At 42.1% G+C, this 17,033-nt stretch overlaps 1 protein-coding gene across 1 annotated transcript in view; it reads right to left on the bottom strand.

Annotated features, from left to right (window-relative positions):
• Positions 1-17,033, bottom strand: part of LPCAT1 (lysophosphatidylcholine acyltransferase 1) — a 169,308-nt gene that overhangs the window by 6,402 nt on the left and 145,873 nt on the right. The window contains exons 10-13 of the mRNA XM_069730585.1: positions 14,903-15,028; positions 14,295-14,448; positions 4,636-4,734; positions 1,320-1,461 (exon numbers count right to left, since the gene is read on the bottom strand). Of these exons, the coding sequence (XP_069586686.1) occupies positions 1,320-1,461; positions 4,636-4,734; positions 14,295-14,448; positions 14,903-15,028 (521 nt within the window). The remainder of the gene's footprint in view (positions 1-1,319; positions 1,462-4,635; positions 4,735-14,294; positions 14,449-14,902; positions 15,029-17,033) is intronic.

The following is a 17,033-nucleotide window of genomic DNA, read 5'->3' as shown; positions in this document are numbered from 1 at the left end:
ATTTATACTGTAATAAATGGAAAAATGTGGGTCGGGAGTATTTATTTAAAAAAAGGATTTTATTCTTGCTGTGTGTTTATTTCAAAACTTGATGGCGACTGACATTACAAATCTAACATCAACCCCAGCCCTATTACCCTATTACCCCACTTGACACAGGGAAAGTGAGAAGAGCAAGGCTAAGGGCCAGAATTGGTGCATCTTATGGATGCAACATTTTCTGGGGCAGCTCAGAGGTGCTGTTTTTAGCCTGGGATGGGGCCAATATCCATTGACCCTTCCCAGGCTAATAATATCAGCACACAGCTGTCAGTTTAGTCTTTGCTGGCTTTGATTATAGGGTGAACTCCACGTCAAATTTATTTGGGGGGGTGGGGTTGGAGGGTACTCCCCTATAATATCCAGTAAAGGCTAAACAAACAGCTGTGAGCTGATACTAATAGCCTGGGAACATTTATGGCTATTGGCAGTTTTCCCAGAATATTAACATCAGCCCCCAGTGGTCAGCTTTCCCTTTGCTGGTTCAAAAAAAAAGTATGTATGTGAGGCCCATGCCATTTTTTTTATTATTTATTTTACACACGATGTACACATTCCTACAACTCCCATTATGGTACTGCTTTTCCCCGGAGTTGGTACATGTCACACACGGATGAGACACATGTACAGCAAAGAGATACACGGATGTCACATACGTACACACGGATGGCACACAGACTACAAATCTCCCCAGTGCTGGTTTTTCCAGCACTAGACGTGTGAAGGGGGTCTAATGGTAATTGGGAACCCTAACAGGTGAAGGGCTTCAACTACGAGTTTCTTCTAGTTTCCCCACACACACGTATTGTAAGTCTTGCAGGGTTACATGTTCTTTTTTTTGTTTGTTTGCTTTCCCTTTGAGGACAGGATTGGCAAAACATTTAAAGTAACAATGGTATAATTGTATTATCTTTCTGGCATTTATGAGTTTACAGTTTTTATATAAAAAAATATATATATGTTCTGATGAGGTCATGTCAAACATGCCTTCTTATTTATAAGGAGCGTTCCAGGGTAAAATAAAAGGTACTCTTCTGGCACATCATTATGTTGCCCAGTGGAAAAAAGAACATAGCTGCACAGCTCATATGAAAACAGTGTGTGATTTTCTGCACACACAAAAAAATTATACAGAGTTGGATGTAAAATGTTCTCTTTGGAGCTGCACTATCGGCATTGTATTATTTAGAATAATGTAGCAGGATTGGCTGCAGGCCTATGTAAAAGCACAGATAAGACCAACATTTGTACATAAAATCTTCAAAGAATCTATAGCTTACCATATGTGATTTTACTCTTTTCATCCTCATCTATTGCTCTGAAAAGATCTGTTACATTCAGTTCTGACACTCCAAGTGCAGTCTTCAGAATCACTGCCAGCTCCTCTTCTACTATAGTTTTATCATTTTCTGACTGGTACATCTATAGGAGAGTAGACAAGGAGCAACATAATTCAACAGTGTAAGGTTGTAAAAAAAAAAATGTGGATCTTTCACATCATGAAACACTACATCCATGCTAAAGAAAATCTGCTGTTATCTCATTTGACAGCAGCAATGATGTAGGGGCAGAGTCCCTGATTCCAGCAATGAATCACTTACTGAGCTGCTTGCGGCAGTTTTGATAAAATACCTGACATCCTCTTCGGTTCTACCAGTTCTCTGAATGCTGAGCTCTGTAAACCAGTCCACATCACTGATTGGCCACTTTCTGCTTATGCACAGTGTATACAGAAATCAGTCAATCAGTGGTGGTGGTGAGTTTATGCAGAGCTTATGCATATGACACTACATGGCAGCAGGTTTACCAGTTCTCTAGTGATAATCTCCTTCTGATAAAGCAGCAATTTTCTAAAAACTACCTTGAAACAGCCAAGTAAGTGACCCATCACTGGAATCAGGGTTTCTGTCTACATTATGCTGCTCTCAGACTAAGTGGCAAAGGTAAGGAAATAAAATGTTTTAACCTCTTAGCGACCCAAGTTTGTTGGGAAGTGGATTTTTTGCAGGACAAGTTGTAGATTTGAATGATACCATTCATTTTAGCATTTAATCTACTGGAAATCAAGGAAAAATTTCCAAGTGTGCTGAAATTGTGAAAAATACTCCAATGTTTTCATAGTCTTCGTTGTGCTGTAATATATGACCTGTCAACCCGATTCTGCAGCCTAGTACAATTATGGTGAGTTTTTGGGTAGTTTAGTGGTGAAAAATAAATAAATAAAAGGTTTTTTTAATGGAGCTGTGTGAAGGCATGTTTTTTGTGTGCTGAACTGCCATTTTCATTGATACCATTTTATAGTATATACAACATTTTCACGGCATTTTATTGTACTTAAATTGGGGGAAAAAAAGGGAGGTGACCAAACAAATGCAATTCTGACATTTAATGTATGGTTACAATAGATTGGACTTTCGGAGATATGACAATAGTAAATACGGTATGTCTTTTTTATTTCCATAAGTTTATTAGGAAAGGAGGAAGGAATCAAATTTATAGGTGTTAAACTTTTTTTTTCTTATTTTTGTTTAAAAAAACAACACATTTTTACTTTATTTTTTTAGTCTCTTTAGTGCACTGTGATTGTTCAGTCGCTTATATTACATCTACTATGATATTATTATTAATGCCATAGAGTCGCAGTATATAGGGAAATCACACTTTTTATATGGAGCTCAGCCTGTAGTTGAGGTTCATTGGAAGATTAAGATTGCAGAAATGGTCCCCGACTGCCATGGAAACCCATTGGTTCTCTACGATTGCATTATGGAGAGTATGGGGAGCTGGAGACTGTGCGCACCTGCACTGATGTCATGTACAGCGGGTGAAATAAGTAATGAACACGTCACCAATTTTCTAAGTAAATATATTTCTAAAGGTGCTATTGCCATTAAATTTTCTCCAGATGTTGGTAACAACTCATCCAATCCACGCAGGCAAAGGAATTATATCAAAAGATGGCCATAAATTAAGTTATGTGTAATAATGAGAAATGACCGGTGAAAAAGTATTGAACATGCCTACTGAAATATATTTAATACTTCGTACACAAGCCTTTACTGGTGATGACAGCTTCAAGAAGCCTCCTGCATGGAAAAACTAGTCGCTTGCATTGCTCACATGTGATTTTGGCCCATTCTTACACATCAGTTCTTTTAATCCTGAAGATTGCTTGGGCTCGTTCTATGAACTCCGAGCTTTAGTTCCTTCCATAAATGTTCTATGGATTCAGGTCAGGTGATTGGCTTGGCCATTCTAGCAGCTTTATTTTCCCTTCTCTGAGCCAACTGAGTTTCCTTGGCGTTGGGTTTGGGATCGTCTTGCTGAAATGTCCACCCTCGTTTCATCTTCATCATCCTGGTAGATGACAGCAGATTTTTTTCCATAAGGAATGTCACTGCACATTTGACCATTCATTCTTCCTTCAACAATATGAAGTTTGCCAGTAGCGTATGCTGAAAAACAGCCAATTATGGTATTTTTTTGGGTGATATGCAGAGCCTTTTGTCCTCCAAACATGGTGTATATTATGGCACCCAAAGAGTTCAATTTTGGTCTCATCTGACCAGACTATTCTGCCAGTATTCCACAGCCTTGTCTAAATGTTGTTGAGCAAAATTATAATGTGCTGAAACATGCTTTTTGGTCGCCAACAGAGTCTTTCGTGGTGAATGTGCATAGAGAGCGTGGAAAAATTTGAAACAATTATGCTTACCAATTCCAGATCTTTCTGTAGATCTCCATAGGTGGTCCTTGGTTCTTGGACAACTCTTCTGATAATTAGTTTCACTCATCTGTCCAAAATATTGCAGGGATTGTTGCCAATTTATGGTCAAATCATGTTCTTTCCATTTCCGGATTATGGCCACAACAGTGCTCACTGCAACCTTCAACAGTTTAGAAATTCTTCTGTAACCAACACCATCCAGTTTTGCAAAAATAAGGTTGCAAAGGTCTTGACACAGCTTACTGGTTTTACACATCATGAGATGTTTCTTGTGTGGCACCTTGGTAATTTGACACCTTTTTAAAGTCCATCAGTTAAACCATAACTTAATTTATGGACATTATGGTTTGATTTCTTTGCCTGTGTGGTTTGGATGGGTTGTTACGGACATCTGGTGAAAATTTCATGTAAATAGCACATTTAGACATATTTATTTAGAAAATTGCTGATGTGTTCATTACTAAATTTCACCTCATGTAGATGCCGTTGTCAACGATTGAGAGTGGCATTTAAGAGGTTAAAACCACAGAGATTGGGGAAAGCTTCAGTTGCTGTAGTTACAGCCATATGCCAGCTATGTAACAAAGATGCATGTCATAGCTCAATAACTGGCTAAAGAAATGTAGAAAAATATTAAAAACTATTAAAGGATATCTTCAAAACATCCAATAAATACAATTTTTTTTTTTAGAACAGGGGCATGGGAAAGGGATAATCATAGCTGTCAGCATGTAATGAAATGCGTTTCCTTGCCATAAACCATCAAAGTTTTACATTTTGGGAATGATAAACGCATTGAGAGATAATAACAGAACAGAGTTCAATGCACCCAAGTTTATCACTAAATGAGCAGAAACATTGCTACTTGCCTCGAAAGCCAACTGAATGGTTTCCAGCGTCTTGGAAGGTCTACATACAACAGACAAAGCAATGACATACTCCCGCAGGTCAATGACACTCTCTTCATTCTGAAATGGCAATATGATAAATATAATTAGATATTCTCATTCAAGGAAAAGGCTGAAAGCAAGACTCTAAAATGGCAGATGCCTGACTTATTTACCCTTTACATCCCTGCCACTTTATTCCATTGAAAGAAAAACATACCGTATATACAACTGTATAAGACGAGAACAACCACAACTGATATGGAATAATCCAAGAAAAGTCACCAGACAGGGATAAGATACAAGAATGTCTTTATTATATCTGATTGGCAACAATAATAAAAATCAAAAAATTGTGCGCACAAAGGGACAATAATATTAATAATTAAAATCAATAAAGAATGGTACAGGCTGACCCAAAGGAAATCTATAGCTAATTGTAGAGTAACAGGTACATACACCCCCAGAAAATTTATAAATGACTAAAATCATATGGCCAGAAATTACATATACCTATCATGGTTTTCCCAAAATATGTGCAAATTACAGCAAAGAGTCCTTGATCATAAATGCCAATATGTGCGTGCAAAACTGCAGTATAAAGTGCTAAAAGGGGCAAACCTTATTATAGAAGAAGAAAAATTATAAATTTATCTGGCATTTGATAAAATGTCATAAGGTGTATAGTGCAAAAAAGTGCAATGTGCAATATTGTGTAAGGGCCGTAGGGGTTATAACTAACACGGAAAAGTGCATATACCAAACAAATACAAAGTTTAATGGCAGTGTATGACTAATTTGTAATGTGCAAACAAGCGCCAAGAGTGGTCATATGTGGTCATATGTAAATAACTGGACGTTTGTACAATAACATGAGATCTAAATACTGTCCAAAGACAGGAGGAAGCTGCCACTGTCCGGCCACAGTTTAGCCTAAATACTACAGCGAAAGCCAAGTGCCAGTATGGTCAATATAGCACAAATAGAAAGGGGATGTATGTTATATTTAATATACCTGTAACAATGGGTCAGCCAGGTCCCAGGAAGGTGCACCCCGACGCGCGTTTCGGATCTCAATCCTTCGTCAGGGGGATTAGTGTACTTGTGGTTGTTACTTATACAACTGTATAAGCAGAGTTTTTCAGCACATCTTTTTGTGCTGAAAATGCCCCCCTCCACTTATACATGGATCAATTGTCCCAGAAACCGGTGGGGGAGCATCGGGCGACAGAGGCAGGAGCCGGCGACTGCGGCTAAAGCCTCTGATGCTGCTAAAAAGAAATGAATATTCATTTCTCTTATAGCGCGCACAGTGACACCCGCAACCGCCGGCTTCCAGAAGACATCCTACTCACCCTCCTGAGCGCCCTTGCAGCATCTCGTTGGCCCCGGCAGCTCTTCCTGTGCCTGTGCGATCACATGGCCCCGCTCATTAAGATAATGAATAAGCATGCTTGTCCTCCCCCATAGGCATGGAGGGAATATTCATTACCTTAATGAAAGTGGCCACGTGATCACTTGGCACAGGAAGAGCTGCCGATGCCGGAACCAAAGAGATGCTGCGAGGGCACGTGGAAGACGAGTAGGATGTTTTTTTTTTGTTTTTTTTTAATAGGAACCATTCATAATACAAGGATAGGGGATAAGGAGCAATGCATACCAGGCCAGGACAGGGAAGCCATGCATAGCAGGCCAGGACGGGGGAGCCATGCATACCAGGCCAGGACGGGGGAGCCATGCATACCAGGCCAGGACGGGGGAGCCATGCATACCAGGCCAGGACGGGGGAGCCATGCATACCAGGCCAGGACGGGGGAACCATGCATACCAGGCCAGGACGGGGGAGCCATGCATACCAGGCCAGGACAGGGGAGCCATGCATACCAGGACGGGACGGGGGAGCCATGCATACCAGGACAGGGAGCGGACAATGCATACCCGGCCAATTTTCCGTGGCAAAATAAGGTGCCTCAGCTTATACTCGGGTCAGCTTATACTAGAGTATATACAGTAGTTATTGTAAACTCTGGTGATTAATGTCTAGAAAATAAGCAACAGGTACAAGGTAGTCCCAAGATGTCCATTATCTCATATGCATATAAAATCTTGCTGTGCGCAGGCGTGTACTACGGAGGACAGAGAATGAACTTCAATCCAATATTGCGGCCAGCATGCAGCAAGCGGGTAAGGAAAGGGTGAATCAAACACCTGAAAACTCCACCCATATGACCGAAAACCGGTCCCGCCAAATTCAGGTGACAGGTTCCCTTTAAAAATGTATGGCCCCAAAAACTAGATCATGTACCTACAGAAATTAATCAAGTCACTGCGTGAATTTTCCCTAGGACATCTACAAAATTAGCGTTCTGTACGTATTTGTGGAACCACTGCGCTGTGGTCCGGGGAGAGCCTGGAGGGACATAACTAAGCAAACACATAGTTCTTCACTAAAGCCCCTGATGGTGTGGTTAGACTTGCACCCAGGTGGACACCAGGTGCTACTCAAGGACGGACCCCAGAGCTGTGGCGAATCACTGGTGCAGGTAAGCAGGAGCTGGTTAAGACAGATCAGGAACAGGACTAGACACAGGCAGGACAGGTTCAGGTATAGGTACAGCAGCACAGGCAGGATCAGGTGCAGAAAGGGTCAGGTAAATGAGATGGTCAAGATCAGATTCAAGGAGCACAGGCACGGGAGACCTTACAACTAGGTAGCAGGATATAGACTGATAGCAACTTCAGTTAAGACACTTCAGAATAGGCTCCTTTAACAGGCCGGGAACGCGTATGCCCTAATCACACTTCTAGGAGACCTGCGTGTGCAGGACATGGGAGGAAAGATGCCGAGGGAGCGCAGATAGGTAAGTGAGCATGACGGCGTCCAGCAGGGGAGAGGAAGAGGACTTGTGCAGGGGTGTCGGCGCTGCGCTACCAAATACAGTAGGGATCTGATTACTTGCGATGGGTATCTCCTATATTTTCTCATTATACTAGAGTGGGTAAATTTACCTAAATGTCACCATGAAACCTCCGCTCACTGAACATCTAATCTAGCTTAAAATGACAATTCAGCATTTGTATCCAAAAGTAAACTACGTTAACCACAGGAAATCAAGCAATCGGCAACTTGAAGTACCACACTATATTTCCAAAAAGGGCCAAAAAATTATAGCTCTACCACAAAACATGAAAAACCACCAAGAACAAAGAATGGGCCTCAGAGCAATTAATCGTTAATATATAATTAATTTATTACAAATGATATACAGTAAGAAATCTTTAAAATGAATAAATAAAGTAAAGCAGGGGGATAGTGACACCTAAGTGCCACGTCCAATAAGGTTAGTACATAATACAAAAAAAACAATGTCAGATTGTCCAAAAAATGATGGAAAAAACCCCACAATAATTATCTCCAATAGCAATTCAAATATGCGGAAAAGCAGCACATGCAATCAATAATAGTAGAATGGCAGGGATAATAAAACTAAAGAAGCGCTGCACTAAGAAGACATATAAACACATTCAGAAAATTACATTATATGAATAGGATCACTCATATAAGGGGTTGCCCAAATTTGGGAACAACTTTCATCCAATTATTTTTTTACTTAAATGTATGTAATTGTGGGGAAATATTATTTTTACAATTATTTTTACAATTTGGCATTATTAAAAATGTTGTACTGTTTGCCTGCTGTTGCCTCCGTGTTACACTGTAAAGTGCTGGCTGCAGCATGACCCAACTGGGAATTTGTCAGTCATCCCACTGTGATACTTTGACAGTAAGTTTATAATGTTTATATATGTCTCTCTCTGAGCTCATCTCAATCTGTTTTATGACCACATCAAAGTTGAACATGCAAAGAAACAAAGAGCCAAAAGCCTAACGGTGCAATATTTTTAAACATCAGTTGAGTCTATGAACTAGCAACCCTTAGACTATGTGCACATAACTGTGCATTGAGGTACGGCCAGTCTGTTTATTGTTCTGCATAGCCTCTAATGGATTCAAGGCATGTACATTGTTATGATAGAACGCATAGGGCTATTTGTGAGGACAAAGGTTTATTGTACCTAGAGTAGTGTAGTTTTTATCTTTGTTTATCTCTCCTCTATCAGTCCTTTCCCTGTTTTTTGCCATCTACCTATAGGGTTTATCCAACTCAATGGCTGCTACTAATAGCTATTTAGCTTGAGAATAGGTTTTAGAGGAAATTAGAAAAACTGGAGCAAAAGATTTGGTTGATTCTGTACTAATATCCCTTATCCTAGTATATATGGTCCCCTTCATCCTTACACTGGTATGCATGGCCCCCTCATCCCTATCCTGGTATGCATGGCCCCTTCATCCCTACCCTGGTATGCATGGCCCCTTCATCGCTATCCTGGTATTCATAGCCTCCTCATCCATATCCTTGTATGCATGGACCTCATCCCCATCCTGATATGCATGGCCCCCTCATCCCTATCCTGGTATGCATGGCCTCCTCATCCCTATCCTGGTATGCATGGCCTCCTCATCACTACCCTGGTATGCATGGCCTCCTCATCACTACCCTGGTATGCATGTCCCCTTCATCCCTACCCTGGTATGCATGGCCCTCACCCCAATGCGGGTAAGGCATGGCCCCCTCATCCCATCCCTATCCTGGAATGCATGGTCCCCTCATCCCATCCCTATCCTGGAATGCATGGTCCCCCCATACCTATCCTGGTATGCATGGCACATACAACATCGTTTTGACTCCGGGTCAGAAGGGGGAGCTCTACACCCGACTTAAGGGGAGCTGCTCTCTCTGGTTGGGAGGAGTTAGTTGCTAGGCAGTTGCGAAGAATTACTCAGTAGTCAGTTGGTGCCGGACAGCAGACTGGAGCAGTCTGAGGCAGAGGGACGGGTGAGGGGCCGTACACATCCCCATCCTGGTATGCATGGCCTCTTCATCCCCATCCTGCTATGCATGACCCCTTCATCCCCATCCCGGTATAAATGGCCCCCTCATCCCTATCCTGTTATGCATGGCCTCCTCATTCCTATCCTGGTATGCATGGCCCTCATTCCCTTGCTGGTAGGCATGGTTCCCTTATCCCAATCCTGGTATGCAGGCCCCCCTCATCCCTATCCTGGTATGCAGGCCCCCCTCATCCCTATCCTGGTATGTGGGCACCACTCATTCCTATCCTGGTATGCGGCACTCCCCCATCCCTATCCTGGCATGCGGGCACCTCCCTCATCTCTATCCTGGTATGCATGCCCCCTCATCCCTATCCTGGCATGCGGCCCCCCCCCCATCCCTATCCTGGTATGCATGCCCCCTCATCCCTATCCTGGTATGCATGCCCCCTCATCCCTATCCTGGTATGCAGCTCCCCCTTCATCCCTATCCTGGCATGCAGGCCCCCCTTCATCACTATCCTGGTATGCAGGCCCCCTCATCCCTATCCTGATATGCAGGGCCCCCATCTCCATAGTGGTATGATTGGCCCCCATCTCCATTCTGGTATTCATGGCCCATCAGAAAAACATTTAAAACAAAAAAACAAACCATTACACTTGCCTTGCTGCGCTCCCTTGCAGCTTCCTGTTTCAATGCTAGCAGCTGATTTATACTTGTAAACAGCGCATGGCAGAGAGGTCATGCGCTGCTTACAAGCCGAGGACAGATGCCGGAATACTCACTACTCGCCATGCCAGGATTATGTGCGTGGAGAGCAGTGAATATTCATTGCTCTTTAGTAGCGAGCACAGGGTTAGCTGCTGGCTTCCAGCTGCTGCCAGGTGTTCACGTGTGCCTGCTACTAAAGGCAATGAATACTCACTGCACTCCACACCCATAGGAGTGGAGAGCAGTGAATATTCTTCCCCGTAAGTAGCGAGCACACGCTAGCGCCTGGAAGCTACAGGAAGCCGGCTGCTGAGGGTAACAGCGTGTCCGCTATTAAAGAGAAATCAATATTCTTTGCTTTGCACTCCCCGAGGGCTTGGAATGCAGTGAAAATTCATTTCTCTTTAGCAGCAGGCACAGTAATTAGGGCTCCTGCTTCCTGTGACTCGCTGCTCCCCAACATCCCGATCCACACCCAGAGCAGGTACATCTGGAATAGAATCCCCCCCCATTTTCCTCCATTTTGGAGAAAAAAAAAAGTGTGCCTTACAGTCCAAAAATTACAGTATATATATCTATATTGCTATCTATCTATCTATCTATCTACACACACATTCACAGGTATTAGGCCGGGATCACACATGCGAGAAATACGTCCGAGTCTTGCATGGTAATACCCGGCATTCCCGCCGTTACTGAGGAGCGGAGCGTGTGGCTGCATGTATTGCTATGCGGCCGACGCTCCGCTCCTGAGTGACGGCGGCAATGCCGGGTATTACCATGCGAGACTCGGATGTATTTCTCGCATGTGTGATCCCGGCCTTAGAGGGAGCTAGATCCAAGGTGACTTACATACTACTTATTTTATTACCGTTACATCAGAAAAAGTTAGTACATATAAAAGTGAAGTACAGCAGCGATTCAGGTAATGTGCCTTTCTCAGGCTATAAGTAGGGTATGTGTGAAGTGCAAAACTCCACTTGTACCATATGATGGGATGGAATCACTGGGCTGTTTTGGGATCCAGAGCGTGAACTTTACTATTGCCCATAGGCAGGTCCGGACTGGGACTGAAATTCAGCCCTGGCATTTAAAATCACATCAGCCCATGCTATCCCCGTCCCCAAGCACCATATGGGATATATTACTAATATTACCCTGGATAGAGGAAAGCAAGATTTACTACAAGACCAATATTTCTAATGATTTCCGTGGTCTGCTGGGGTAAGGGACGGAGTCAGTTACTTTGTACTCCATCAGAACTCTTAACAGTATGGGTGTCTTGAGAACAACATAGCAGACAAGGCAGCCCATGACGAGACAGGCCCTTCTGGCATTTGCCAGAATTGCCAGATGGTCAATCCGGCCGTGCCCATAGGAGAGAGACCCCACTGATACAACAAGCATTACCTGAAATGTAGCTATAATGCACTTTGTAGTGTAGTAACTTTGTATTTTGGATATGAGGGTAGAAAAATAAAAAGCATTAAAAAAAGCATTCTTTATGTGCCTATTCTTGGTGTGCTATTCCTTTATAATGTAATGTGGTCTGACCAGTGCAATAAGCACCCATTCTGTTCTTTGCAACGTAAATTGGAGTTTGATAAACCCTCATTTACACTTACATACCACTGTCCCATTTGCTCTCATTTAATACACTCTACATTTTTGATGTACCGTATATACTAGAGTATAAGCCGAGAATTTCAGCCCATTTTTTTAGGCTGAAATTGCCCCTCTCGGCTTATACTCGAGTCATACCCAGGGGTCTGCAGGGGAGGTGGAGCAGCAGCTGTGTAATCATATGAACCAGACTCCACTCCCATAGGAGTGGAGCCGCATATTCATTACTGTAATGAGCGGTACCAAGTTACCGCTCAATACAGGAAGAAGCTGCCAGCGCCGGGGAACCAGGGACCACGCCAGGAGCAGGTGAGTATAACCCAGTGCGCAAAATTCACCTGCTCCCCGTTCCACTGCCGCCGGCCGCCGCTGCATCTTCCCCGTCCTCCGCGCTGAAGCTCAGGCCTGAGGGCGCGATGACGCAATTAGTGTGTGCGCCGCCCTCTGCCTGAACAGTCAGTGCAGAGGACAGGGAAGACGCAGCGGCAGCCGGCGACGTTGGAACGGGGAAAGGTGAATATAGCAAGTATCAGCGGCCTGAGCGATGAGAGGTGAGTATGTGATTTTTTTTTTATCGCAGCAACAGCAAATGGAGCAATAATCAATGTTTGTGCAGCTTTATATGGGGCAAATGTCTGTATGGAGCATCTTATGTGGCCATAATCAGCATTTGTGCAGCATTATATGGGGCAAATGTCTGTATGGAGCATCTTATGGGCCATAATCCGCATTTGTGCAGCATTGAATGGGGCATATTTTGTATGGAGCATCTTATGGGGCCCATCATGAACTGTATGGAGCATTATATGGGGCTCCTGATTCAATATGGATATTCAAAAACACTTACCGTATATACTCGAGTATAAGCCGAGATTTTCAGCCCAAAAAAATGGGCTGAAAGTGCCCCTCTCGGCTTATACTCAAGTCATGGAAGGCGGGGGGGGGGGGGTCGTCGGGTGAGGAGGAGCGGGGGCTGTCAAATACTCACCTGCTCCCAGCGCTCCTGACTTGGTCCCTGCATGTCCCACGGTCTTCGGGCGCCTGCAGCTTCTTCCCCTGTTCAGCGGTCACTGGTACCGCTCATTAAAGTTATGAATATGGACTCCACTCCCATAGGGGTGGAGCCGCATATTCATTACTGTAATGAGCGGTACCATATGACCGCTCACTAAAGCAAGAAGCTGCCGCTCCCGGAGATGACGTATTCGTGTGCGCGCCGCCCTCTGCCTGAACGGTCAGTGCGCAGAGCCGGGACGCTGAGGAGCAGCGACGAGAGGCGAGTATGTCATTTTTTTATTTTTTTAGTGCAGCAGCATTACATGTGGCACAATGCATAGCAAGAACTGCATGGAGCATCTATGAGGCATCTATGTGGCCATAACTGCATGGAGCATTATATGGGGCCATAACTGCATGGAGTATTATATGGGGCATCTATGGGGCCATAACTGCATGGAGCATTATATGGGGCCATAACTGCATGGAGCATTATATGGGGCATCTATGGGGCCATAACTGCATGGAGCATTATATGGGGCCATAACTGCATGGAGCATTATATGGGGCATCTATGGGGCCATAACTGCATAGAGCATTATATGGGGCCATAACTGCATGGAGCATTATATGGGGCATCTATGGGGCCATAACTGCATGGAGCATTATATGGGGCCATAACAGCATGGAGCATTATATGGGGCATCTATGGGGCCATAAAGAACTGCATGGAACATTATATGGGGCATCTTATGGGGCCATAAAACACTGCATGGAGCATTATATGGGGAATATTTGTATATGGAGCATCTTATGGGGCCATAGTGAACTGTATGGAGCATTATATGGGGCCTATTTTGTATGGAGCATCTTATGGGGCCATAGTGAACTGTATAGAGCATTATATGGGGCTCTTGATTCAATATGGATATTCAAAAACACTTAACCTACTGATGCCTCAATTTTACTTCTATTGGTATCTATTTTTATTTTTAACATTTACCCGTAGCTGCTGCATTTTCCACCCTAGGCTTATACTCGAGTCAATTAGTTTTCCCAGTTTTTTGTTGCAAAATTAGGGGGTCGGCTTATACTCGGGTCGGCTTATACTCGAGTATATATGTTAGCCTATTGATGCCTCAATTTTACTTTTATTGGTATCCATTTTTATTTTTGACATTTACCGGTAGCTGCTGCATTTTCCACCCTAGGCTTATACTCGAGTCATTAAGTTTTCCCAGTTTTTTGTGGCAAAATTAGGGGGGGGGGTCGGCTTATACTCAGGTCGGCTTATACTCGAGTATATACGGTATCACATACGGGTTAGCTTTTTTTTAGGTCATTAATCCCATTTCAGCAGAGTCAGACATTGCACAACATTATGAAATATAACATACATAAGAAATGAAGTCAAACCTCATCAAATAAAGTAAATAGGTCCTCTAATTTCTCCATTACTGGAACAGATAAATACTCTGCAAACTCCTTTAGGTTTATTTTTTCCCCATTTCTTTTTTTAGCACTTTCAGAGAACTGTTTCAATTCCTTTTCAAGCTTCTCTGGTTTTAAGCTGTAAGAAAATAAAAAAAAAAGTAATTAGTAGTTAACGACTAACCTTTTTAAATACTTTACTTGATCCCAGCTTGTTCTGTCTGAGGTTGCCATCACACCAGCAGTATTTGGTCAGTATTTTACATCAGTATTTGTAAGCCAAAACCTGGAGTGGGTGATAAATACAGAAGTAGTGCATATGTTTCTATTATAATTTTCCTCTAATTGTTCCACTCCTGGTTTTGGCTTACACATACTGATGTAAAATACTGACCAAATACTGCTAGTGTGACGGCAGCCTAACACAAATGTTTGGACCTATATAGAGTTTTCTACCTCTGCCTTATTTCTGCTGTACTTTTACAAATCAGAATAATACATGCCGCCATGGTAAGACATAAGCAATCTAGGGTTTCGCACAACCTTACATTGTACCTGTATGACAAATAGTATACATTTAAAAAAGCACCTACCCCAGACTTCTCACCAGTCTAGCAAATTCCAGAAGAGATGTATCTGATGGGAGACGGAGCTGTCCTTCAGCTAAGGCCAGCTGGCAGTCTTCAAAAGTATAGTCCGTGACGGACACACCGAGGGCTCTTTAAGAGAAAGAAATAATGGGAACTTTAATTAGCTACACAAGTAAATCAACATATTATACAATTTGTGTAAATATAATTGTATACATTTCTTTGGAATTTTGTTAAATTATTTTTTACTTTTTACTAAGACTGCAACACCTGCTAGGGTCATATTATAGACCATGCAGGGTGCTACACCATGAACAGAGATTTTTGGTGAACTTCATTTTTATTTTGATGGAGGTTAACCACATAATGGGTATTCAGATATGGGAATACCAAAAAACTATAAAATAAATAGCGGTTGGTACAGAGATAAGGTGCATGACCACCGTTACTGTATATCTAAAAGCAACATTTTCTCCACGGCAAACTATCTAATGGGCTGTTAAATTGCATTTCTCTAATTTACAGAGTAGAGACCATTTGAGTCTGTAAAATAACATTAAGTTCTCCATAATGACCTGATTTATTGGCAAGTCCAAAACCACAATGTATTTCTATACAGCTTATGAAAGAGTCTTCAATAGTTTATGAGGCTTACATTTGCGTGTATGGCCAGCAATAGGTTTCTTAAAGGGGCTATCTGGTATAGAAGATACTTTTTAAAATATTAGGGATGAGAGAGCACTAAAATACTTGGATACTCATTAGTCAAACTAAGCAATTCCTAATGCTCATTTCGCGTAACGAGTATAATGGGAGTCAATGGGAAATCCAAGCTTTTTTCCGGCAGACCCTACAAGGAGGTCTGGAGGGCAGTGAAGATGTTGAAATGGATGGAAAAAACGCTGAATGAAAAAAGAACAGCACGGGGAAGATCCCTGAAAGGATCCCAGATCGCTGCTGAGAACAATGGTGTCATCACAATTAGTCCACTTTAAGGAATGACAATAGAATATTCAAAATCAACAAGAAATTAAAGTTTACAGGAAAAAAATGTTAAGAAACAGAAACATTCTTTCTTCTATAATGACATATATAAGGAAAAATTTAAAAAGACCAAACTGGTCTTTTAAAAAATGCCAAGGAGCGGGTACAAAATTTGAACTTAGAATTTGAACAATCCTCATTCATGTTTAATTGTGAAAAGGATCTTAATATTTGGGTTACACCAGAGCAATGGCAATCGGCCTTTAAACTTACTCATCTAATATTTGTGCATCAATACATGATTCTTTTTTCAAATTGATATCAAGATGGTATTTTACTCAAGCTAAATTAGCTAGAATATTTCCAGATAAATCTTCTGATTGTTGGGGAGGCTGCTGCCTAAAAGGCGATTTGCTTCATATACAGTACAGACCAAAAGTTTGGACACACCTTCTCATTTAAAGATTTTTCTGTATTTTCATGACTATGAAAATTGTACAAATTTAAAAAATTTCTTCGGACTGAGCACTCCGCCTCTTAGCCACAGGTGTTTTAATCGCAGCAGGACCATTACCCCTCCACAGAGAGAGAGAGAAATTTAGTCTAAGAAGAGGATTCACAGTAGGTTCCCATTCAGATGAAGACGTTTATTCTCAGCGAGGAAAGGAAAGTGTAGGTCCTGGTATACGAGAGATGCCTTAATGTGGCTTCCAGGTACACATGAATTGGCCAATTTATGCGCTAAACGCTCTCATTTTTTCATATTTCTAATGCAGTAATGCAGTTCAATTTTCATGTTTCATGCTTTGGCGCCGTAGTGTGCTGCCTTATTTATTTAATTATATGAAAATTATACATTCACACTGAAGGCATCAAAACTATGAATTAACACATGTGGAATTATATAGTTAACAAAAAAGTGTTAATATGCCATGAGTGTGCAAAGCAGTCATCAAAGCAAAAGGTGGCTACCTTGAAGAACCTAGAACATAAAACATAATTTCAGTTGTTTCACAATTTTTTGTTAAGTATATAATTTCACATGTGTTAATTCATAGCTTTGATACCTTCAGTTTGAATGTACAATTTTCATAGTCATGAAAATACAGAAAAATCTTTAAATGAGAAGCTGTGTCCAAAGTTTTGGTCT

Source organism: Ranitomeya imitator, chromosome 6, assembly GCF_032444005.1.
Source record: "Ranitomeya imitator isolate aRanImi1 chromosome 6, aRanImi1.pri, whole genome shotgun sequence".
Taxonomy (NCBI): Eukaryota; Metazoa; Chordata; class Amphibia; order Anura; family Dendrobatidae; genus Ranitomeya; species Ranitomeya imitator.
The sequence above is the reverse complement of the archived record's forward strand: the minus strand, read 5'-3'. Positions and strand labels throughout refer to the sequence as shown.